This window comes from Pleurodeles waltl, chromosome 5 (assembly GCF_031143425.1).
Source record: "Pleurodeles waltl isolate 20211129_DDA chromosome 5, aPleWal1.hap1.20221129, whole genome shotgun sequence".
NCBI lineage: Eukaryota > Metazoa > Chordata > Amphibia > Caudata > Salamandridae > Pleurodeles > Pleurodeles waltl.
In genome coordinates, this window is record NC_090444.1 from 267,421,724 (window position 1) to 267,448,728 (window position 27,005).

At 41.8% G+C, this 27,005-nt stretch overlaps 2 protein-coding genes across 4 annotated transcripts in view; one reads left to right on the top strand and one right to left on the bottom strand.

The window, feature by feature from the left end:
* The window catches only part of PREPL (prolyl endopeptidase like), a 419,271-nt gene extending 397,354 nt beyond the window's left edge, over window positions 1-21,917 (bottom strand). Inside the window, exon 1 of one of the 2 annotated variants that reach the window (XM_069234002.1) lies at window positions 21,745-21,917. The gene's annotated coding sequence lies outside the window, so the exon portion shown is untranslated. The remainder of the gene's footprint in view (window positions 1-21,744) is intronic. The other variant, XM_069234004.1, reaches the window with a different exon arrangement.
* A 214-nt stretch (window positions 21,918-22,131) lies between these two features.
* Window positions 22,132-27,005, top strand: part of CAMKMT (calmodulin-lysine N-methyltransferase) — a 1,452,342-nt gene continuing 1,447,468 nt past the window's right edge. For both annotated transcript variants that reach the window (XM_069234007.1, XM_069234006.1), the window contains exon 1: window positions 22,132-22,308. In XM_069234007.1, coding sequence (XP_069090108.1) covers window positions 22,213-22,308 — 96 coding nt within the window. In that variant the 5' untranslated portion in view covers window positions 22,132-22,212. The remainder of the gene's footprint in view (window positions 22,309-27,005) is intronic.

Below are 27,005 nucleotides of genomic sequence, written 5' to 3' on the forward strand. Positions count from 1 at the left end.
AGATTCTGCTCACCGGGGTGTTGGTGTTTCATTTTCCAGCCCCCTGAAGGAGTGTAGCATTTAAAGTGATGCCAGGGCCTGGGGGTGGGAGAGATCCACTGCTCTCCAGTTATAGATCATTTTAACTACTAACCCATAAGACTAGGGATCCATGTCCATTGCTTGCATTAAGAGAAGAGACACCTTTGTTGTGCTACCAAGTATAGTCAGCTTCATGCTTAACCATTTTTACATTCATCTTCAACTGTCCCTGTTTTGCAGCTGAAGAAGCCTGGTGCATTTCTGCAGTGAGGTACACAAAGACATGGATCGTCAATGTGCACATGAGGTCAAGGGTAGAGGACAGAGTGAGGGAAAGTGGCGCTGGGTCTGGCTGTCCTGTCTCTATGTGTGGGGGCATTGTGCTGCTGATAGAGGAGGTCTAAGTCTGTCTGTCCACTTGCAGCATGTGGTGTTGATTGTGTAGAATTCGGTGGTACCTTAAGATCACATTGAAGTGAAGACTGGGATTGGAGATATGAAAAGGGGAGCTACTAGAGGAGACACAATAGGGGTTTGAGGAAGGAGGTCTGTGGCTAAAGGGGACTTTAAACTGCCAATATCCTTGAGGAAGGAATGTATGTGCAATATTGTTGCCCAGCCTTCTGTTTCTGTGCTGAGTGGTTCAGAGTCCCCTTGAAAGTCACTGGTCTGCAGAGGAGACTTAAGTCCGAGTTTGAACAATGTGTTGGCCATGACTGCAGAAAATGCCCTAGCCAGCCTAGACTCCGGGGCAGAGCCAGACAGCTCGCTTCCTTCTCGTTGCTAACTAGGGGCCAGGGAGACAGTGAAGGCATGGTGACTGGCCTCAGGTGAGCAGCACAAGGGGTGGACAAAGTCCTAGGTAGGCCATGGGTGTAAGGCAAAGCTTGATAGCAAGGGTGCTGACAGAGCAAATCAGCAGATCAAGCCAATGGCTGGTGGCCCAGAGGACATGATGACATGGAGTGGGTGGGAAAATAATTCATAACAATGTTGCTGGAATGAGGGTAACATCACAAACGAAGCCTGGAAGCTCCAGCCATGCTAGAGTGACCAGCAATCTGGGCGGAAATAAAAAGACACAGCTAACCAGAGTGTTTTATTACTTAGTTATGTTAAACATCAGAACACTTTCCTGTGGATGGAAAAAGGAGTCCTATTGCCCAGAAATAAGTGCCAGGGGCCACTAAAAATTACAAGCACAAATTAAGCACTTGTAGCACACAAACAAAATCCTTCAGGTTAGTCAGCTATGCAATATCCAGTTGCCCTCTATCAGCGATCGTGGCGTGTATGGTGCGGGGAGGAGGGACAGCACAAATGGTTCTCACCAAACAGTGCAGCAAAACTTTAATGGATTTTACCCATAAATGTCTTGTCGAGGAAACAATTCTCAGCACCAGCAGCACAAGAGAATCCAGGGCAAAACTGAATATTGTGGAAGAGGAAACAAAACAACTTTGGTTTAGGGTTAGAGTGACACCAGAATCTTCGAACATTGATAACTAGGGTGCCGCAGGTCAAAGAGAAGTTCTTTGAAATGTCCCAAATTCAGACTGACCAGGAAGGAACTCCAAGGAATGCGACTACAAACCCCATTGGTTCTTTTAACTTGATCAATAATGTAAGAAGCAAGTCTTTCACAACTGTCTTGCAGCTGAGGCCTCAAGCCAGATAGATAGTAGGCACTGATTAATGTTTTTTTTTCTGAAAGACTAATGTTCTCATGAATGGTGAATATTTAATCTCTTTGTATTGTGCAGTAAGTCAGCTATTAATACTGGATAATTAAAAGATTTTAATTTCAGACTTCTTGAAGCAATTTTATATTGACTTCAGCATTTGTATAGTAAAAAGGTCATTTAACCCGGCATGAAATATGGAGCCTTTGTTAAGTTAATCAGGAATAGATTCTAATTGTTTACTAAGACACGCTTTCAGGAGTCAACCTGAAAAAAACATCTAAGATCTTAACTTGTATAATATAGCCTCATATTTTACATTTGTTTTTTTATCATTTGCATACTTACTGCCAGAAACAATCTTAATTTCTGCCAAAATTTCTACTTCACTGGTAACAGATGCAGTTAAGGGTGTTATAAATAATCCTACAAATTATCTGGAATATCATAATACCCTAAACACTGCGAAAGAGACCACAATGAAAATAGTATTATTTATTGGTTTAAGTAAGTAGTGATAATTATTTACAGTGTGATTTTAGGCATTTTACGCATTCGTTAGTACATGTATTGTAAGGTCACAAGCTTTGTACTGGTTGCACCGGTTATGGCTTGCCAGTTTGTGGTGCAAGTTACTGATTGTAGTCCTAACCATAACTTGTGAAATTCTGTAGCTTTTCAGTTTTAATTTACAACCATAACTTCACTTTATTTGTGGGGTTTCCAATGAATTTCTGAGTTTCCTTAATCTACATTAAGAGATGTTTTAAATTGTTTTATCATAAACCATAGAAGATAGTTTCCTACATCCACCCTACCCCGTGCTACTACTCCACACACTCTTGGTCTTAGACACTGGTCCTGCACCTAAAAGGCTGAGGACAGCCAATCCCCACTGAGTATAGGCAGGTCCTTAACTCTGCCCCTGTCCCCCTTTTAAGGTTTGCAAACCCATTCGTATGAACCCATGGCAAGCTTTGTGGCCAAGGACCAGCAGCCCACGGCAAGGTTCATAGGCATGTGCTGTGCCTTCAGTGGGGCCTGCAAACCTGGGCAGGGGCCTGCAAAACTCACAAAAAAGGCCCAGTGTAGGACCATGATGCTTGCCTTGGGTTTGCGGCTTCCGGCTGTGAAACTTGCTGTGGGTCCACGAACCCTGGCCTAGGTTGTGGATCTCAGGAGCCATGTTGGAAACCATAAACGGGCCGCTGAGGTCTGCAAACCCCAGGGCAAAATTGACTTTTTACACATTTTATTCATATTCACATTCTGCAATGGGCCAGGCATGCTCTTACTGGCCCCATATGGCTTCTTTCATTTGTTTTTTCGGGACACATGGGCCTTCGTGAATTAACGTCCAGATTTGTTTAACTGTGTTCCGTTGTTTTGTTCTGTATTGGGCAGCAATGATTCCTTTGAAATTAAAGTGGGAATTGTCACTTTGACCTATTTTTTTGCCCCCACTTGATGGATGTAAATGAAATGTACCACCCAAACTCAAAGTCGATGACCTTTTTTATTGGTAAGTTTCGTGTAGATTCAAACACTGACTAACTTTTTAAGAAAACAAAAACGTTATCTTTCTGGCTTCAACATGCTAAAGCACTGAAAATCACCGGTTTTGTTTAGTAATGCACATGACTCATAAAATAACACACAGTCAACTGCCAAGTGTTATCGAGTTAACTGATTTATTTGTATCTATGCCATTGCCAAATATGTGTTTTGTTTATGGCAGTGGACCGTGAGTTATGTCAGGTATTAGATACGTTCATAAACATAACGGGCACATTTCTGTAGTTTTGCACATTTTAGCCTCAAACATTACTCACTTTTAACTGTGTCTTTCAGTTCACAACAGAGTACACAAGAGAAATTTTAAACTAGCAGTCCTCCTGTAAAATTCATTGAGTCTTGAAGTGCTGCATGATGTTTTGAATAAAGGTGAGTGGTTTGGGATGATACCTTGCCCTCCTTTGAGGTTAATATAAACATGTATATATGTCAGTGTGTCAAGTAAACGGAATCTGACTTTGCAAGAAACTCTCATATTTTGCTGTCTCACTCCTCCCAAGTTCTGGTAAATGCATTGTCCTCTGATCCCTATCATAAATGCAGGTGCCAATCGAGAACCAACCACTGTTCGGAAAAAAGAAAACCACTCCTTCCTTGGTCTTCTGGCCACCACGTTGTAAGTCATAAATTGTCTCTCGGGACGTCACATGACATGAACAAGCGAATGGATAGTGGTTCTACAAGAACCAGAGGCATTTTAGTGTGCAAAGCCTCCCTCAGATTTTCTATCCGCTTCCTAGGGACTTTAGTGACAAGGGCCACATGGAGGAGAATTCATGCTCATAAGTGGAGAAATCATCCTCCATCACTCTGGCCATCTAATAATCATGAATGACACAGCTCAGCATTTGATGCTTACTTGCTTAATGGTGTGGATCTGACTTTCTTGGTAGCAGCTGATTACAGTACAACTAGCTACAACTGCCATTTCTATCCCAATTCTGTCTGTTTTACGAACAACAAATGAATGGAAACAAATATTATTTTGGAACAGTTTGATATTGTTACAGCTATCCAATTGTCTTTTCCCTGCAGAATTTCACCATCTTTTAATGACTTTATATTTTAATCTAAAGATAGGTCCAACTCTTAAGGCAGGGAATTAGCAAGAACTGGACCTTGATTTTAATATTAGAATTAACGCTAATACCAGTAACTTGTTCACACCACACGCTTATTCTCTTTGTCACTTTGGAGAAACCTAAGCATAAAAAGTCTAATAACGTCAGTACATCTGTTCATGGTCAGATTCAGCATTTTAGAGTTGTAAGAAGTTACTATTGTTACTTGTGTGTTACATTAATTCTAATGTATTAGGAAGTATTTTAGAACCCCCATAAGTAAAATTTAATAATTTAAATCATAACCTTAAATTTGCCATGGATGAACTTACACCAAACAAATTGAAAATGCCTCCGTCTGAGAAAATGAGGGCCCATCCATTAGTTCTATCAACAACTAAACAAAGACAACAGGAGGTTGGAATGTTAACAGACAAAGGGCCTCATTACAAGTTTGGCAGTCCAACGGTCGGACTGCCAATACGGCTGTGGGGAGCCAAGCCAGCGGCCTCCCCACCGCCATAATATGAACTCCCCACTGGGCTGGCCAGCGGAAACAGTGCAGTGGTATTGGCTCTCAGGGAGAGCCGAGGCCAATGTCGCTGCACTGTTGGTACCGCCAGCACACTCGGAATGCACACTGTTGCTAAGGCAGACAGTGTGCATTCCGAGTGTGCTGACAGGGGGGCCTTTGCACTTCCCATGACATAGTCATTGGCAGTGCAGAGGTCCCCCTGTGGCCCCGTCCCTGCCTTTCTGCCATCCTTTTCATGGCGTTGCCCCCTCCCTGGAAAGGCCGGCAGACAGGCAAGTCGTGATCAGCACAGCCATGCCGACATCCGCACCGCCGTGCTTGACCACGACTTCCACCACTGTCAACCCATTGGGATCTATGATCCTGGAGATGGTCTTGTGGTGGTCCGACCACCAGCAATATAATCTGGCAGTTGAACAGCCACTTCGGGTACAGTGGGCTTTGGACCGCCATACTCCTACTGAGGCCCAAAGTCTCTAAGTGAAGACTCTAAAGAAACCTTCAAAGATCACCAGTAGCACTACAAGTGCATTATTTTGTTCAGAAAAAAATAATTATTTTTCTACTCGTCTATCTGACAATGAGAATAGTAAGCAAACTCTTTATTACATTTTTAGAGAAATGTCCAGTATTTCTTAGATTTCATAGGTATATATCCTATGTTGAGTACTTTTTAAGAACATATTGAATATCTAAAGTTACAAATGAATGCAGATCACTTCCACCTTAGAATTATATTTTAGATACACCTAACTAGTATTTTTCTTCTTATAATTTATTATCTTGTGAGGATGTCTTGGCTAAGATAAAGGATATGAAAGCATATGGCTTGCAATTAACTTTTCTTTCTGCTGCTTCATGTAAAAACACTGACATCGTAACACAAAATGTTGCCATTTTTAAGCCTTCATTATAGAAAGGTTAAGATCACAATAGTCCTAAACAAATCTATAATTGCAAATTTACCAACAAGGGATTATTTCTGCTTTCCTTACAGGCCAATAACATTGGAAAAACCTGAATAATTACATAATTTATGTCTGAAAAAGAATGACCGTATTGCTGTTGCACAACATTTAAAATGGCTATGCTGGAAATCTCTAATTCAAGTTTGGGTTTTAACTGTAACAGCCCCATGGCTATAAAACAGGAGGCTGTTGAGTGGCTAAGGGGGTGAATAGCAATATCATTGTGAGGGGGAGGAGGAGGTCAAAGGAAGTGTGATATTAGCCCTCCTATCCAAAGCATTTGTTGAAGTGGACAGGTTTGAAATATTATGTTTCATGGGAATGTTGGTCTAAAATAGAGGGGGCATGGGCCTGGGTACTGGCCATTGTCCTTCCTAATGTGATTTTGAAAATAGAAAGATTGTTAGAAGACATACACTTCAGAGCATAAATCTCTAAAGGGATGCTTTTTTACTTGAACTTTTTCCACTGAAAATGAAGTTCAAAAGGAAAGTATGTAAATGGTTGTCTGCAGTAGTCAATAAGTGCTTTGTATGTATACCAGTGAAAGCAAGCAACCTGAAAGCTATGAAGTATCTTTGAGACATTGTTTTTATTGTCTTCTGAATTGCAGTCGTTAATATGGTGATTTCTACTGAAATCATTCTGTATGTTAAGTCAGGCCCAGTATCACAAAAAAGACTACTTTTAACTGAGTGCTTATTTCTATAAAGGCTTCATACATACACAGTGTCACATTGATTTAGTATAGCTTCATAGCCTGCTGTAGTGGGCTATTCTGGTCTTTAAAGGCCCGCTCCAGCGTTAAAAGCCAGAAGGCGAGGGTCTTTAACAAGGATGCGGGCCTTTATTGGCCAGTACAGCCAGGAACATTCTGCCCCATGAGGACAGAACATTCTGATTAGAAAACCTATGGAAGCCTAGAGGGGGCCATGGAAGCCTGGGGGGAAAGTGGGTTGAAATCCCCCTCGGCTCCAAAGCCTTTGTTCACAGCTGCAAATGTTCTACAGTTAACAGCCACGCACAGTGAGAGCTGTGAAACGGGATGAAGTCGGCCCCTGGTTCTCTCCGGCTTGGCTGAACTGCTTTTTGTAGTCCATCCCAGCCCGGGAGACCCAGGAGCTGAGCAGCATTCACCTCTCCCTCCTTCTAAAGCCCTAGTGGCATGGAGTTACAGGAGGAGGAAAGGGTGAAGGCTGACTGTGTCCTCCTGCATGGCCTCTGCCTTTGGCTTTCATCTGACTAATTAATATATTTTCGTGAGGCAGGAGAAAGCGGAAGGCAGAGGCTGTGTATGAGGACACTGGAATGTTGAAAGCAGTGGGCATATACCAGTTCATATTGACTGATGTTGCTCCATTGTCTTCAATGGAGCTCCCAACATTCCAATGTTCTAATATGAAATACATGTATGTATTGAATAAAGTTTATCAATTTAGGTCCTGAAAGAATTCAACACAAATCATTGTCCCTTTGGTGTTGAACAGGAGGGTGAAAGACATTTTCTTTCAGTGGCTGGCTGGCACAATGTTGACCTTGAAACCTTGGTATCAAATTCCAGCTTCCTCACTTCACCAGACTGTGCGATCCAAGACAAATCACTGTGCTTCACTTTCCTCGACAATCAAATGTGACATATACTGGTCATTCAGTTAAGCATATGCACTATACAAAAACCTGACATGTATATGATTTAAAAGGAAATAAAATAAAGTTGACTCTCAGATAATAACTATATTGGCTATGCAGACAGTACACATGAGAAACTGGTGTCTCTTGATTCACTCACAGTGACGTCCTTGGGGCATTGGGGGTATCCTAGTTCTTTTCTAAGTTCAGGTTTAGACACTATGACTTTCAATAATTGACATTTAATTCAGTGACATTACCTAAAACATTAAATCAAAACACACATATTAAAGAAGTACACTTTTTTTAATTGGAGTCTTTGTTATATTTTTACATGTTTTTGCATGGTATGATTTACATGTCAAATCTTTAAATGACTCAGCTTGTACTTCAGGTCATAGGGCGATGCCAGGATCCTGGCAAGTCGCTTTCTACGAATTTGCTGACTTGCCACCACCAAATGGAAACTGCTGGTTTGTTGTGGGCATTTATTATGTCCAGAGGTGAGCCACCTATGGAAGAAGGAATTGTAGTAAGAGGTTGAGAGACTTTGCCGGTCTGTTGTAATTTAAATTACTGTATCCCTCACATGTAGGAAACCTTGAAATTATAGGCCCTGTGAGGAAGTGGCATGACGGTTTCTGGTGACCTTCCACCAAATTCCTCTCCAAGACAGTTTTTAAAATACAAAAACTGCTAAAAGCAACTGTAAATGCCAATGTGCCTCCTAGGCTTGATCTTGATTGTTGCCCTAATGGACTCATTATATGAAAATGTAACTGTGCTATTCTGAGTCACTATGCTGAGCTGTTGTTAACTTGTTTTTTCAAAGTAAAAAAACGATAAATTAAGTATTGTTAAAGACTGCTAAAACAAGGACAGTTTAGCACATGCCTAAAATCTCATATTGTGCTTTTTGCCAGTAAGTGGATGGTTGTTTGCAGTCGAGCTGCAGTTTGCATGTGTCTCAATAAAAAACTGAAATTGGAGACCAACTTCTATGGATTATCCTCAATGTCTTTATTCTGCTAATCTATTTAAGTGTTGTTTGTTGTGTCCGGAGAAATCTGTGATGTTACCGTAAAAATAATGCCTTTTCTTCCGTTCACTTACTCTTCCCTTACTTTCTTCTAGAAAGACTGTGTATTGTTTGATCTCACACGTAATATGAGCACTTATTTGGCCAGTGAAAGAACTGAACACAAAGCATATCCTTCAGGGAGCCAAACTGAGGTAACTATCCAGTGGTTGAACTGTATAGTATCCATCCAATGGTTGGATTGCACAGGCTGTAATCAGAAATCTTGGGCTAGAAGCCTGGCTTCCACACTTGAATGAACGGTGTGATCCTAGGCGAATTACTTTACTGTGCCTCAGTTTTCATTGCGTGTCACATGTGATAGCACCTTGGTAACCAACTATGTGTGCTATAAAAAACATTCACTTGTATATAAGTTAATAGATAATAATGGTGCGCCAGGTAGGATAACACTATTGGCCATATATGTAGAGCATATGACAAACCGTCACCGTCTAGGTTCAGGTACAGCACCGCTGTCAAGGCCTTGTCGGTGGTGCATTCTTGAATGCTTCTAAGTTTAGAAACTATTCACTTTATTAAATGTCACTCAATGCAGTAAAATAATCTAATATGCTAAATTGAAACACAAAATGTTAAAGAATTCGAAATGTAACATATATTTCTTGGGAGGTACGACTTGGTGCTTTGATGGTGGAATGCAATAAAATGGGATGACAACCCTGTTTCTCTTTAGTAAAAGGCAGCAGAAGGGATGGTGGGGCAAAGGTGCTGAAGCAGGATTTATCACTAACTGAAAACAGGAAGTCTATGGGACCTAATCTCATTTTAGCTAACTGTAGAAGACTTGCTTTTCACTTAAACAAGTACAGCTTCTTGCGGGTCACCTAGGGCCTCCACAGCTTCTACGATATCAAGTGTAGTTGGTTCATCCACAAGCAAAAGCCTGAAAAAAGAGATCCACCATCACCTGCCTCCTTCTCCAACAACCAAAAATTTTTGGAGGTGAGTAGGTCATGGAAATCTTTTATAGAAGAAACAAATAAAATACCCCCAAAATTGATGCTAGTTAGTGTGCTATGGAGAGAAGTGTTCTAGAAATGGAACAGAGTATGACAGTTACGCCAGATGCTGCCTTAAAGGCAGAAACATTGGGTTTTAAAGAAACTGCTTAAGAAGCATGAGGAGGAGTTACAAAACTCCAGTTATAGAAACTATCTATCCATTTATGGAACGCCAGACAATTCTACGAAGGAAGTGATCCTATGGTCCTCATTACGATCTGGCGGCCTTAAGACCACCAGACTTGCGGTGGCTGTCAGACCGCCGCAGTCGTGGCGGTCAGACAGCCACATTATGACTGTGGCGGAGCCGCCACGCTCCGACCGACGACACCGCCAGGTTGCCGCCAGTCGACACCCTGGCGGTCTCGGAGGTTGTGATCCGCCCTGGGGATTACGACACCCCATTCTGCGAGCCTTTTCATGGCGGTTGGACCACCATGGATAGGCTGGCGGAATGGGGGCATCGGGGGCCACCTGGGGGCTCCTGCACTGCACATGCACTTTACACGGGCAGTGCAGGGGCCCCCATGGACAGCCACGTTGAGCTTTCCACTGCCTGAATTACAGGCAGTGGAAAGCGCAGTGGGTGTTGCTGCACCCGCTGCACTGCCACAAGGCCCTGTTTCCCACTGGGCTGGTGGGTGGAAACACTGTTTCAAACCGCCCGCCCAGCGGGAAACTTTTAATAGGGCTGTCGGTTTTCTGGCCGAGTTTGGTGGGCAGCCTCTGCCGTCCGCCAAACTCGTAATAAGGTCCTATGTCTTTCATTAAGAGTTTCCTACCCAAAGTTATGAATATGCTGGACTCCACTAGTCTCAAGAGTCAACAAGCTCACTGTTTAGGCCACACTTAGTTAGAATTCCTTCTAAAAGCAGAGGCGTTCTTTTATTTTTAGAAAACACTGAACACATTAAAGTAATTTTACGAGTAAAGTTAAAAAGCAGATACACACTCAGGATGTCACAAATGTAACAGCAAATAAAAGGAAGGAGTTGTTAGAAATGAGGTCTGCTCTACAATCCATCAATGGCCAATATGGTCTAATGTATCCCTGCTTCTTTATGGTGACTTATAAAGAGAAGACTACTACATTTGAAGAGCCAGCTAATATCAGAGAATTTATTGATGGATGTTGATGACAGGGGATGGATATATCACAATGTTCCTCACTGAGATTTACATTTTTGGGGGAATTTAATTATTATATTCAAAGGTAAATGTTATCTTATTTTATACTGAACACGTCTTAATACTAATGTATCTCTTGTTGTTTCCCACAGGCTGCTGACAATCTGTTTTTACCCTTATGTCATATTGTTGTCAGCTAGCAGTACTCCCACTCCCAGTTTTGTTTACATAGTTAAGGAGTATAATAATTAGCTTGGCTTGTTTCCTCCTGCACTATCATCTTGTTTTTTTACTTCTTTCCCTTGTATTGTGTTTTTACTAATGCACCCTTTTCTTTGTGGTGTTTGAAACATCAATACAAATTTCATAATACCATATTTATTGTGAATTCACCTACTCATTTAATGTTATTAATACATTTTATCATATGCAGCCAAAAGGTTTTATACAAATGTAGTCTTAAAACAATTAAGATAATTTAATGGAATAAGGGTTTGGGTAATCCTTTTCAAAGTCAGAGAGTTATCTCCCATGGCTAAGTTCAAACCTAGTATAGACCCGTTACAGGAGTCTCAGTTGCCAGAATTTAAGGGTTTAAAACTTGCAGGAAATTTGATAGGAAAGATCTTTACATCACAAACATCAATTAAGAAGAATGGTGTTATCATTTTATGTAACAAAGCACTATATATTTAATTTATCTTCCTAGAATAAGACTCTGTGGGTAGATGGATTAGGGTTGATTTGAAAAGCAATAAAATCCCTGTTCCTATAATCAATGACCTATGGTCCCACTCAAGGGGATACTCTTTTTTCTGAGATTATTGGTTCAAAGCTAGTGAAGTGTACCTTAGAAAATTGTATTTTTGCTTGTGATTGCTATTATTTTGTAGACCCCTTTATAAATAGAAACACCTCTTTTAATACCTATTAACACTCACAAACACAAGTAAATACATCCATCCCAAAGATTTTTAATTGATTCTTGGAGACTACCTGATCCAGAAGTTAAAAGTATACTTTTTCCTCATCAATGCATAAAACTCTGGCAATAATCAGTTATATAGTTAAAGTAGAAATATTTTGAAGTCTTTAATTAATTCAGAAACTGGTTAAATTAGAATTTTGTCCAAGTACTACTTGTTATGGAGTTTGAATTGGTTCAATTTAAAAGAGGTGCAGGAAGATGCAGATTTGATAATGCTTTATTGGAAGATCCTGAATTTGTGTTAACCTTTCATTCTTTTTGTGAAGTTTTTTTTTTTATTAACTGACTCCACATAAATTTCCTACCAGATACTATGGAGTGCATTTAAAGCAGAAGCTAAATAATATATATGTAATGTTGTTGCTAAGAAAAGGAAATGTAAGGATCTACTGATCAATATAAAGAAAGGTACATACTATACCACAAACTATACATTCTCACTAGATCATTTAAAGCACAACTGCTGTTTAATACAATTTCCACAGACAATGCTTGCAGCACCCTAATAAAAAGGGCTGCATTTTGTGGACAAAGGAACAAAAAAAGGCATTGGAAATAAAGACGGAAGGTATTATGATAGATTCTTTATGGATATGACTATTATCCCAATCATTAACAATGCTGATATCTCTAATTCCTTTGTAGAATACTACAGATTTCTATGTACACAAGATTAACTAAAGAGTAATGATGGTACTGATTAGTATCTACCTTTAATACATAAATATCCATCAGCAACTGTCAATGTGTCTGCTTTGGAACAAGCTGTAACTCCAGATGAAGTACAATGGAGCTCTACAAACCTTGAAGAAAGGGCGATCACCTGGACTGAATTAATTTGCTGTGGGGTTTTATGTATATTTTTTGTAATTATTGCCTAAAGTATACAATGTGTATTGCTATTGTATTTCAAGGAACAAAAGTGATGATATATTTCTAGAAGCAATGATACGTGAAATTCCATAACTCTGCTGGGAATTCAAGCTATGCCAAAATGATAGATCAATATCTCTTATGTCTGCTGTTTGTGCAATTTCTTCAAAGATTTTGGCAACACATTCATATAAGTACACACCTTAAATTATTGACTCACAACAATATAGATTTGAAGAGAGATTATCCTCTTACAACAATGCAACTTTTTACTGTTATTAATAAAGCCCAAACATTTAAATCCCCTTTGGCAGCTACAGCTTTGGATGCTGAGAATGCTTTTGATTGGGTGGATTTGGATTTCCTTATTCAATCTTTAAAATGGGATGGTTTTGCCTCAAAATGACGTGATGGGGCTTCTTTACCCCATAACTCAACTAACGCTTCTGTATTTGCCAGTCTTTTCCTTAACTTATTTTATATCGTGCAGGAGTACTAGGTAGGGGTGTCTATTATCACCTATGCTGTTTATATTAACACTTAAGCCCTTTCTGTCTAAAATTAGACAAAATTAAGATATTTGCTGTATTCAATTTTTAGAAACTCAGGTAAAACTTTTTATGCAAATAATATTTTACTCTATGTTTCAGACTTGAAAAGATCAATACCCACATTTGTTAATGAGGTTAATTATTTGTTCATGTTATCTGGTTATCAGTTAAATGTAGATACATCAGAAATATTGTCACTTAATAAATTTGGTCTTAAAGACATATTTGATCCTTATGGCCTAGCTTGGAACACGTTTTAAAATTAAGTACTTAAATGTGCATTTTTCAAAATCCTTTAAAGATACTGCCAGTGTCAATTTAAATTATATTACTCAAAAACCTAAATCTTTTAGACAATATTAGAATGTAAAATAATGGTTAAGGAGACTACTGAATGATCAGAGAAGGGATTAGCTCTGCACTCAACAATACCCTTTTTTAATGTTTGACCCGCTAGAAAAAAATCCAGGCATGAGGTCGGCTGAAATCTTGAGGAATAATAGGTATATTGGGGAAATTTTGGAAGCAAAGCAGAAGGCAAGGCCAAGATGCTAATTTGATAGGGCTCTGCTCTCCAACCAAAATTAGGATAGGGGCACTAAACAATTAATTCGCAAATTCTTTGCAATTAATATTAATTCTGCTCCTCTTTTCGTAGTCTGGGAAGCTTTTAAAGCCACATTTAGGCGTCAGGTTATAGCCTATAAAGCTAAATTAAGCTGGGCTAGAGCATTTAAAATTCAGTAGCTCCAGGCAGCACAAGAGGAGTCTCGTGGCCACTTATTGGGATCGATGGGGAAATTTTCACCTTCGATAAATCATCAAACTCTTCAAGAACAGGTATCTAGGGCACAGCAAGAACTAAGGGATTTCTTCCTCTTAGAGGAAATCACAAATGGCAGAGCATACCACCAGAAGCTCTATGAGGAGAGCCAGCAAGTGGGGAAATACCTGGCATGGTCAACTAAGACTCACAAGAATAAACAATTATTTATTTAATTAGAAATTAGGAACCCTGTATCATGAATAGTGGAGACAGAAAATATAGAAATAGTGGGGTTCTTATTTAATCATCATAGGTCTATTTACAAAGAAGCAGAGCTGGTCCCAGACCAGGATCTAGAACAGTACTTCAATGAGGTGCAGCTTTCCACAACTTTTCGGATATTCAAAAAGATGCTTTAAATAATAAAATTGAATCTCGGGATATTGTTACAGCTTTAAAGAGCATGGCCAATGCTAAGACAAGCGGAAGCGATGGGATCCCCACTAAGGTTTACAAAACCTTTTCAGAGAAACTTCTCCAACTCCTTTTACTCCTTTTTAATAGTATAAAAGAGGGAGCTGAAATACCCCAAAATTATAAAGAATAAGTGGTGGTCAGCTTTATTAAGAAAGGTAAAGATCTCACAAATCCCAACTTGTATCGCCACAAAAGTCTACAAAATGCAGACTATAACTTATTCATAAAGATATGGGCAGATAGGCTTGCCTCGTGTGCACAATTGTTGATTCATCCAGATCAAAATGGCTTTCTGCCTGGAAGGTCCATGGCAGCTAATGCTCGTCAATTGATACAAGTCATTGATTATTTTTCAGTTAATAAAGAGAAAGTGGCTATCCTCAAGATGGATGAAGAAAAGACATTCAACCTTGTCAACTGGTTAGTCCTTATTTTTATTTTTTTGCTCCGGGCATATTTGGCATCCCATCATTTTTTTATAGTTATGATTAAGCGGCTTTATCAAGGGGGCGAGACGGGGTAGTAAAGATCAGTCATGGGACCAGTCAGGACTGCCCTCTCTCGCAGCTGCTTTTTACGTTTATTATTGAACGATTGGCCTCTAGGATTCAGAACAATCCAGCCATAGTACCACCTATTGAGGGAATGTCTAAAATTACGTTATTTGCCAATGATATGATTCTGTATATAATGGCTGACAGTCTAGACGCCATAAATGCCTTGAATGAAATTGATAAGTTTACGCGAATAGGTGGCTATAAAGTTAATCAGGCCAAGATTTAACTTTTATTGTTCAACTCTCCTCGTTCAGAACTTCCATCTGTTCTGTAGATGGCACCACAGCATTCAGTGATTTTAATTATTTTGTTTAAACTACAGCGCAACATTCGCTAAGACCAAAGAGCTAGGTGGGCATTATTGCATTGATCAAAATGTCCGTCCTTCTACTGTTTTTATTTCTTTTTATAAATCTCCCCTTAAAAATTCCTAGTGCCTACTACTTCAAAGAACTTGACGCCATTATTAGAAGCTTTGCCCGAGAAAAAGAATCAACGTTGGGTTAAAACATCAGTTTTACAGCTAGATACAATGCAGGGAGGTCTCGCCTTGCCACACTTGTAGACATAAAAACAGGCTGCCTTATTAGATCTCCTGGTTCAGCTGTCAGCAAGTATTTCAGCCCATGATAATTTCCTATTAGATTGTTTGATGGGGTAAAGCCAAATACGTCTGCCTGTTTTTCTCCGAACTGCCAAACTCCCCAAGAAAATTAAAACTCTGGGCGCTTTTACCTCATGTATACAGACATTTTCTAAATCTTGGGAAGTTCTGCAATGTCATACATATACCCCTTTACAGCACTGTGAAGTCTGGGGGGTGGAAGTTTCCAAAAAGGTGTGCCAATTATGGCAAATCTTAGGTGTTGAGAAACTAGGAAAATTTTATAATGGTCAAACCTGATTTCATGGGAATCATTAATCCAACAATTTGGCAACCAGATTATTAAACCTTTATGTTTCTTTTTACCCAGATAACTAGTTTCTTAAAAAATAATTTTGTAACAGTGAAGGAGGAGACCCATTATATGGTTTCTCGTACGTATAAAACAAGGTTGAGAGGAGTAGGTAATTAAGTACCAATTACTGCTGCAACAGGCTAGTAAGGCTATGCTTCCCGATCTCTTACTTAAGGTTTACCAATCAACTAATTGTACATATAATATTAAAGAGTGGCAGTGCCTTTCCGAGGTGGGTTATAGGTCACTTTGAGTCGCCTATTTCAAGAAGATTGTGTTTCTATCTAGATGTTCTGCATATTATACACCTGTGATGTTGCATAGGATGTTTCCTTTGCTCCCAGAATCTGTGTGTTAGATGCAAGGTAGGCAATGGGGGGTGGGGGGGTTGGGTCCATATCTTCAATGAGTGCCTGATGCTCGAACAATTTTGGGGAAAGGTGTTCCATACAATTAGCTAAAGTTTACATGATAGTTTCACCATTGTTAATACTGATGCTTTCTGGTTCATCACACAAAATCTACCAATCACATAAATACCAACAATATTTTATTTCAATAGGAGGCGCGGTGGCTCGCTTGTTGATCTGGCAAAATTGGAAAACAAATGTGGTCCCCTCATATTCTCACTGGTATAAGAAAATGGTTAGGACTTGAACCTTCGAAGAGGCTTATGCCAAGCGGGTTAGGGCCCTACAGGGGTTTAATGCAACATGGGTATGTGTTTTTGTCAAGTTCGACATAAACTCCTACGGGGGGTAGCAAGGACAGGTTTAATAAGTGTGAATTTACTATGTTTCAACCACGGCTTGATGAAATGCTGCTTTTATATGTGAAGTACCACTTTTCCATACTTTCCCTATTATTGTGATCTCCAAACTAGTCAGTGATATTCTGAAATGTATACTGATTCTTTGATTTATGCTATATGCCGAGAAATTGACCAGCAGAATATATCCGGCTGCCATTTACTTATGCACTTTAAACATTTATTCCTACACAAATGGATTAGTCTTTGGAGGAGCTGAAGTCGCCCAGTACTGGGTTGTACTTATAGAAATAATTTTTGCACAATGTATTTAGCTGCTATACACTTCGCACTTTAGATATCTGCCACTACAGCTTATGATCTTATTCGAATAAGAGTGCTCAATATTGGGCTGCACAAGCCACCTTATCGTTTACTGTGTGGCACTTTAAGATCTTCCAGGCTGAAATGTATACTGATTTTTCGATTGTCTGTTATGTGTAGAAAATGTCCAGTTGAATATGGGCAGCTGCCATATACTTATGTACTTTATATATTCATTGTTATGCAAGTGGACTAGTCTCCAGGGGAGTTGAAGTCGCCCACCACTGGGATGTATTTATGGATATTATTTTTGCACAATCTATATGTTTGCTATATATTTTGCATCTCAGGTATATACTGTGACAGTTTAAGGCTGGGCTCAACCAAAGCTCCTTCATATTGGGTTGTACAAGGTATTTTGTTTATTACTGGGCAATTTAAGATCCTCCTGCTGTGTTTATCTGTAGTCTAAACGGTCTTTAGTTTTTGTGTTGTCTATGTCATGTATGTTTTCCACACCCTGCTCAATGAAAAAAAGACAACATTAGGATCTGTTATATTTATCTTGGTGGGTTCACTTAGACTCAATCAAGATGCTATTAACCCCTATTTTGTTATGTTATTTATCAATGATTCAGTTAACAATACCTAAAACCTTTTTCACAAAGATAAAAATTCACCTGGAACAATATGAAATCTTGTATATCTCTAGCTACATTAGGAAAAGCAAAATCAGGCAGAGTTAAATTAACAAGTCATAATATTGATCACAAGGCATTTTTTCATAAGCAATCTTGTAAGAAATTGGGTTATCAGTTGAGAGATGTAGACGACCCAGTAAGGCAACAACTACAAACCTCGTCAGGGTGAATGTTGGACCTGGCATCCTTGGTGTGGTTCCCCCTATCTTTTTGCTCTCTGATCTCCTGTTTTTCTGATTAATTTTTGCTTGCTGTTAGGATTATGTGCTCTTTATCACTGCTGACCAGTGCAGGTACTCAGTACTCTAAAACACTGTAACATTGGCTTATCCACAATTGGCATATTTAATTTACTTGCACGTCCCTAGTAAAGTGCATTAGGTGTGCCCAGTGCCTGTAATTTAAATGCTACTGGCAGGCCTGCAACACTGATTATACCACACAATACAGTAGCCTGCTACTGAAGAGCCTGTGTGTGCAGTTTTAAACTGCCATTGTGACCTGGTAAGTATACACACTTACTAGGCCCAAACCTTCTGCTTTTATTACATATAAGTTGCACCAAGGGCAGGATGCAGTGTGTTTCAACAGTTGGACCTGTACTTTTAAGTTTAACATGTTCGGGTAGTGAAAAACTCTCAAGTTTGTTTTTCACTATTGCAAAGTCTATCTCCCCCATAGGTTAACATAGGGGTTGTCTTAAACTATATTTTAAGTGTAATTTCAAAATGGAGAAGACAGAAATTTGGAGTTTGGTGTCCCTGGAATTTATAATCACAACTCAAGGTGAAGTTGGATTTCAAATTTTACGTCTGAAAATGTCACTTTTAGAAAGTTGTCATTTTCTTGCTTCAGTCAGTCTGTGCCTCAGCCTGTCTCTGAATAAACATCTGAGCTGGACTGGGTGACAACTACACTTAGTGAATTCCCTCTAGACAGCCACAAACACAGGACACTCAGCTGCATCTGCATTCTTCTGCATACTAATGGGTCTTCCCGGGCAGAGAGGAGGGGGATTGATACTTACATTTCAGTAGGTGCTGTCCTTTCTCCACACAAAGGGCTGATTACCCCCACATATAACCTGCAGACAGGGCCAGAATTAAAGGGACCCTTGTGCACTTCAGAGGAATCCTTTGAAGTCTCCCCCACATCAAAGGCCACTTGCTTTGCTGTGTTGGTCTGCTGCATGCTGGCTGCTGTCCTGCCAGGAGGGACTGCCACTTTGCAATGTGCTCTACGGTGTTGGCCTGCTGCCTGCTACCTCTGCAGTAAGGAAATACTTAACCTGCCTCTACACCCTCTGCTTCACCGCAGAACTCTAAGGGCTTGCTGGCTTGCCCCCTGTTCTTCCCAAGGTCTCTGGGACATCAAAGTCCTTACCATCTACTTTGCATTTACCTCTTCCCTGCCAAAGTTTTTCTGACAAGGACCTGTGCTCCGCTCTGGTGGAAGCCAAGATCTTCATATGGTAAACACTGCTTTTCTGCCTCAGTGCGTGTGCTATGCACCTTCTTCTCCATGAAATCAGTGCTCCTTCACCTCTGTGAAGGAGCTCCAGTGCATGTGGAGTACTTCATCGCTTTCCAGACCCCAGTGTGTGCTGCGCTCTTTCATCCCTGTGACAGCAGCACTCCATCACCTCACTAAACCGCACATGTGCAGCACCTCATTAGTGCATGTGCAGCACTTCATCGCTTCTCTAAACCAGTGCATGTGTAGTGCTTCATCGCGTGTGGCACCCCTGGCTTGTTTTGATGGCGCACCAGGGAGCCGCGGCGCCCAGTTTGGGAACCACTGTCATAGGGAATCAGGGTGCTGTGTGCATACAACATGGGGTCCTAGTGCAGTAGAAACCTTCATGCAGTGGTTTCTAACAATGAGTCTTACACCAGTGGAGTTCCTAAATGGGTTGAAGTGCTATGGAGATGTTATGGAGAATATTACTGTATTCAGGTGTTAGAAAAGGTCAGGGTCAATATGTCATTTGGAGATTATTTAGAGTGGAGTTTTAAGGTGTCTGAATACAGTGGTGGTGCAACAGTGGGCATGAGTGTAGATTTTGTTTCACACGGTGCGTGCATGCTGAGAAGGTGTCAAATGGGGTCTGAGTTCAGGAAAGGTCTCATATGCAGTCTTGGTGCAAAAGTGGTGTAACAAGGGACCTGAGTCTAGCAGATAGGTCATACATGTTAAGAATGCAGTGGAAATATCACACAAAGTATGAATGCATGAAATGTATCAAATAGAGCTTAGGTGAACAGAGGTGTCATAGCAGATCCACTGCCACAGGCGATACTATATCTTTATAGCTTTGTCTTGGAATTGTCTATATTAGTTTGAGTCTAGGTTTGCAATAAAAACCCTTAAATTATTCCTGATTGGACTTTTCCTTGTAAGGCCACATTGGCCATATTGGGTTATTGATTTATTTTGTATTGACATTTGTTGATTTGCCTACCACACCCTTGTGATGGGCCCAAAGATCCACTGACCTCGCCCAGCATTGATTCCTGCGAAGGAAGAAAAGTGCCAGCAGGTGCAATGGAGATACACGAGAGGATTGCATTTGAGGTGGTTTGAGTGCTGTTAATATGCTGCATTGAGGAATCACAATATTCTCAACGCCATTAAGGTATTACACAGTGTTGGCGCAGTGAAGCTAATGCAATGAGTCTCGGTATAGTGAACTAATAAATAATATGCGTGCACTGAAGTGTAGTAGAGTTGTTTAATGGTCTGGATGAAGAAGGGATTTTGTGATTTGTGTACAGATGAAAGTGCCACAAAGGTCTGAATGCAGTGGGTGGGTTTCAGTGGTTTGATTGAGGTGAGGTGCTCTAGGGGTCTAAGAACATGGGTTATATTGAGTTTAAATGGAGATGGGATGATACATTGGTATGTGTGCAGGGGTGTTGTATGCTTACAGGTTTACAGGAGGTGTTACATGACCTCCAAATATAATGAAGGATCGCACTAATAGGTGCCTGGCAGAAATGGAGTGTCAGATGATCTGAATTAAATTGAGTCGTTAAAGGGGTGTAACAGTGGTATAAGTGCAGTAGATGTGTTGTGTGCAACCTAAGTGGATGCACAGAATATGTGACAGAGTGCCCAAGTACAGTAAATGTGTTATTTGGGTTCTACGAAGTGTTGCCGCCTTTGAGATCGTAACAATGAAGACAAATGTTGCATACAGTGAGGAGATGTCCTATGTTAGTAGCAGGAGGCCTTGTGATTACAGATAGCTCTGCTACCGAAATGGGAGGATACATACGGTTGAAATAACTATAACCTAACTGTAAAATGTTTTACTTTCTGAGGTATTTTCCTACACCTGCCAATAGCAAATGGGGGGAAGCGGCCCAATACACTGTGCCAACTGTGTAAGGAAATTACCAATCACCTTTGGGCAGACCTGAAACATTTTGAATGAGGGTGAAGTCAGACGTTTAAGAAGGTGATCCCATTACAGTCATTGTTTTAAATGGGCAGCTAATGTTCGGTACTAAGTACCTGCACTTTATTTGAAAGGGAGAGTACCCACAATTCTCAGCACCGTTGCAATACATTTAATGGTAGAGGCAAAGTACCAGCACTTCTCGTGAGCAAACAGGAACTCTAAGGAGTGGGTATCTGCACTTTCATTTAAAGCACTGATTACAGTGAGAGGAGAATTTGTTTGGAGGATGATATGGGTTTGAGAGCGACACTATTGAAATGTATGGGGCATTTTGGTTATTACAAGATGTAATATACGTGAAAAAGGGGACTCGCGCAATCATGATGAGTTGGCATGTGTGTGGATCAGTAGGACACTCCACATGACACCAGGGTTGACCTTTTCATCACGGCAACTTAGATTTAACCTATCGAAGCATAGTTGCAGTGGTTCACTTTAACTGAACAAACTGGATTAAAGTATCAGTTGACTGCGATCTGTAAAACAATAGATAACGTCATGCACGAAATATAGTGCCAACACAGGACTCAGAGATACGAAACTACTAGGGATCCTTCACTTGATTTCACTTTGTGTACAAAAAGCCGTTTGCGGGAGCAGGACTTGTTTATACCCTTGATACAGAGAACGCTTACTTCTGGTGCAGAAGACATGCTGGTCTCCGTATTTCTTCTTACTTTCGGCACATGTCCTGAAATAGGCGTGGCGCGCTTAGATGACGACCTAACAACAGTCACATAACGATGGAGCATCTTCCAGTGCTGGCTATCACTGCATTTCACCTTACTTCATTATGATCCACCCGCCTCCACCTCCCCCGCTCCACTCCTCACTTCCTCCTATCCCACGGCGTCTGCAGCCCAAACAAAACTGACAGTAAGAAGTGGCGCACTGCGATGACGTCACTGACAGCTGGATTCTGCCCGGGGGTTTCGCTTTGTACCCAGTGACGTCTGTCATTGCCTACGAAACGCTACCTGCAACGGGGGCACTAGGGGGGTGCCCGCAGTTATTGGAGGAGAGAGAGTCCCGCCCCGCGCGTCATCAGAGGATTCCTAAACACAGCGGCAAGTTCAAACCACGGCTGAACCAACATCGGCTGGATGGAGTTGACTGGAGCTGGCAATGGGCAGTCACCTGCTGCAGCCCGAGGCGAGGGACATTCCGCCGCTAGAGCCAGGTGGACGCTCCTGAGACAGGTAGGAGCAGCGCAGCGTCCCGGGTTCTAGTACAGCCACCCACTCGGCACTTGCAGTCCCGAAACACTCTATGCACTGCCCACACAACTGTAACAGCCACTTGGCTTAGAAATAGGACCTGCCGAGGTTCTTAAAGGCAACTGGAGAAATGCACATGAACGTCAATTATTTTATGGCTTAAAGACAGCCTGATTAGGCGTCCCCTGGCTATTCAGCTGAAAAGAGTATGCCACTCATAAATGGTGCCCGGTGCTATGGATGTGTATTGAATCCTCTGGATGCCGAGCTAATGCGACAACATGAATTCTATCAAAAGAAACTGATTCCCAGCAGCCCCCATTATCACCATCCCTTGTAGTTTACCTGTTGTAAACTCCATCTTCCCACTTGATGCACAGCTGCCAAACTGAAGTGAAATCCGTGCCCTAAAGGCGAAGTTGTAGCCGGTCTGCAGCCTAGGCTGAAGAAGGCAACGGAGGGGGCTGAAGCCCTTTTCGCCCAATGGGCATAAACACATGCACTCACGAAACATCATCAAACGTAAAAGAACCAGAGAAAGTGATGATACTAGCACACGGTAGCCAGAGTGCAGGAGATAGTGAAGGAACAAGCGCAAAGCAGGCATGCAACATGAAAGAAATCCCAACCCAGTTTATAAAAATAGATTTTATTTTGATGAATGTTTAGATACCAAAACAAACAAACATCTTCAGAATAGCTATGGAAATACCGATTTTCAAGTAAAATGTTAATCACTGCCTTTCACTCAGAATATAAAGAAGTTGTGACTATTGAGACCCCAGTTCTAATCCACAGCATAAATTGAGCCAGGCATCCTGTCCAAGTTCTCTACCCACAGAAAGGGTGGTATGGGGGGAAACTAGTGTTACTGTGTCAGGGGAGAGAGGTGAAAGGCAAACCAGACCTAACTTCTGAATGGTGTGTACAAAGTCAATGCACTTTAATCTTTAAGTAATCCTAGTCATAATGAGGCACATTACTTTTGTTCATCTGTTGAGTAATTTTTTAGGGATGAGTATGGTGGAAGGCGTTACTGAGTTCTATCTTTATCAATAAACCTCTACCTCTGCTAGCGGATAATCCCTTCTTTCTCACTGTCTCAGCATAACCGGAGCGGACATCTGAATAGTTGTTGAAAAATGCACTTATTTAGCAAACTTAGAAAACAGCACCTGACTTATTGGTATTTCATCACATTAAGGCAGAGAAGAGTAGACGAAAATATGCGCACCCAAGTAGTCAGTGTATTAATGAACACTTCATCCTGCACCCACGAGCCTCTTGAAGCCCAAGGCTGCCTAAACTACCTTGCAGAGCTGCCTGTTCTGCCTCTGCCCCTAGTGCCAACTGTGCTTGTCGTCTCACACCCCTGGGGCGGCATGCTTGCCTCCCCCACCCAGCATGCACATTTTACTTACAACTTGGTTTGGACCTCATCAGGACCGGGCAGGAGAACCAAAAGCAACCCTGACCAAAATGCTCACATGAGCCCCGCTCCATTCGTCTCCTCTCACAATCTCTCTCTTTCCTTCCACCCCTTCTCCCTCTTTGATTGCTTTCTCTCCACCACCTGCCCCTTTTCTCTCTCTCTTGACACTGCCCTGTGCTTGCTGCAATTAACCTCGGGGCGCCGGAGAAAGTGATTTATTACCCGGGGCGATCCTGGGCTTTCAAAACCGGCTTTCATGGCCCAAGCCCACCGAGGAAATGCCTAGTGGAATAAAAGTCTGGCCCTGGACCCTATGCTCCTTCCTAGGAATGCCTTGTCAGCTCCTTCCTAAGGCTGCTTGTTATGAAGTGAATCTTCTTAACCATCACCGATGTCTATTTCCTTGCTGTTTTTCTTAACGTTTTCTAAAAGGTTACCTTTACAGATGATTATCGGGATGCCTGTTTTTGGACTTTTCAACCTATGTATCCTATCTGTTTGTTGAAGGCAGTGGACGTTTCACACTTTCTATGCCTCAGCCCCTCAGTGCCAAGTATTAGATCAGCATTGACAAAGTCCTTTAATTTGTTTGTATAGTGAATAGGTTTTGCCATTGTCCTGTCAAGCGGAGAATTCGTGCTGACTTCCCAGCAGCAGTGCATGCTCCTAACACACACTCAGCATCAGGATACCCTGGCGGGGGATTGCGCGCTTTACTAATACACATAGCACATTGACTCGCTCACTGAGTTACTTTCACTAAATAGCAAATACATCAGCAGTTAAATTGTTCGGCTGCATTAAGGAGAGGGACAGGGACAATACAGAACATTTAGGCAGCCATTATTTTGGAGTGAGGCAGGTTGTGCTACCTCATAGGTCAATTTTTCTTTACACCCCAAGCAATTATGCTGTGGAGTAGACTTATACATGGACTTCACACATGCATCAAACGGTTTAAAGGCAGATCTTCTTTTTAAAAAAAATGCATGTTCTTGATGAACCACTACACTATAAAAGATCAGAGGCATATTTCTCTGAAGAATAACGTACATAAGAAATACGTCTTCATCAGCATTTTATCTTCTTTGGACCATATTATTTCTCCTTAGTTTAGCTCCCACCATCCTTGACTTCAACTGCTATTTGCCAATACAGAACAGACACTATTTACTTGTTACAGCAAAAACTGAGTTGCAACCATGTTTCTATTTATATCTATTTGGATTAGTAATCTGGTGATGTATATGCTAATGATGGCACAGTTTTTTTCCACACAATGCTATTTACGCTCTAGTTGGATACAAACCTTAGCGTGAACGTATATTTTGTAAACATGTGTCACACACCATATGGAATCAGCGGTTTTGCTGTAGTGATATTCATTGTGGCGCCTTTATGCATAGTTGAAGGCACGATAAATCAGTTCAGAAAGATTTATGTGTTTGTATTTATTTTGATGTTACATTAGCAATGTTGTGGTCATTTGCAATAACTTCCTGTGATTCTCCTTCCTGTGAAGTGACTGGTTATTTTTATTACTACCTACCTGCAGACCTGGTTGCATGCGTTGCCTGTCTGCCTGCAGAGGGCTTCTTAGTGAGCCCACGTCTCTCTTTTGAACGTTGCTGTTCTTTATTTAGTGCTCGCATTCAGCGCTATTCATCTTCTTTTAGTGCTCACCTTCAAAGCTATAAATCTTTTTTTAGTTTTCATATCGGAAGCCACTAGTCTTCACAACTGATAGCTAGCCTTCCATTTGTGTTCACTGCGAATACCACTGGTCTTCAATAGAGTTTCACAATAAATGTAACTGTCTTGTGATATCAAAAGGGATAGTGATAATCATAGTTGAATGCTTTAGGAGTAGAAGTAGTATTTCCTAGTTGAAATATTTCGGCTTGTGGGCGTACTACATAGTCTTCGTACTAAGTAAATAATAATTTTGAATAGTAAATGAGCACCACCGAGAAGACTAAAAAGTATTAGGAGAAGATCTTCCATTTTGGTAAGGGATAAAGGAGAAGCTGATTGGCCTGGCTGTTAAAGATGGCATTTTAGTCACACTATGCTTCCACCAAACTTTATAATTCCTTGGCCACTTTGCAGAGGAGACAAATATAATCTGATTCTAGGCTGTCCCACGTGAGTGTCTCTCCCTCACCCCGTTGTGTAGCAAGGGTTTTATGGCCCTAATGCAAGCAAGGAATATGCCTGTGAGCACTGGTTCGGTTGAAAAGGACGTTGTAAGTTGGCATGCAGCAGGCCCTTCACATCCGGGTAAGACTGGCAAATAAGGCAATCAGGCAGTGCCCAATGGGCTGCTACTGCAGGCAGGTCGCTCCCCGCTCCGCCTTCCCGCGCTCCATCCCGTTTCTCCCTTTTTGCTTTTTTCCCGCCGCTGCGTCCCCTGCGGCCCCTCCCCCCTCCTTCTCACCGCTCCTTTAGCCAGTTTCCCGCCGCTGCGTCCCCTGCGGCCCCTCCCGGTCCCCTCTCCTTCTCACCGCTCCTTTAGCCAGTTTACCACTGCTGCGTCCCCTGCAGCCCCTCCTTCTCACCGCTCCTTTAGCCAGTTTCCCGCCGCTGCGTCCCCTGCGGCCCCTCCACCCAGCCCTCCCATTGGACAGGCCCTCCCAGCTGCCACTCCCACCCTCCCCTCCTCTTAGGCAAGCCCGTCTGCGCCCGTCCGCGCCTGGACCGCGCCCAGCGCCACGCCCCCCTGGTCCGCAAGACCCCTGCACCTCCAGACGCCGCTACACGGCCGACCAACTCAATGCCCTCAACCCCGGCCGCATCACAGCATGCTCCCAGTCCTCACCAAGGAACACCCACGGACCCTTCGCATGCCGCACCTGCAGATTCACCTGCGACAGAAAACAAAACCAACAAAGACCAAAACTAACCACCTCCACTGCATACTCCTCAACAACCGCTCCGCACGCAAGCACGCCATCGAGCTCTGGGACCTGCTCGACTCCACCGCCCCAGACGTAGCCTTCCTTACCGAAACCTGGTGGAACGACTCCTCGGCACCCGACATCACAATAGCCATCCCGGGCGTCTACAAGATCATCCGCAGGGACCGCAAAAACGGAATCGGAGGAGGCATAGCCATCGCCCACAAATCCTCCCTCAAGGTCGACACCCACACTGACGACTCCCTCAAGACCGCCGAACACCTACACTTCCGCATCCACACCGACCCCCAACACCACTCTCAGAGGAACGCTCATCTACAGACCCCCCG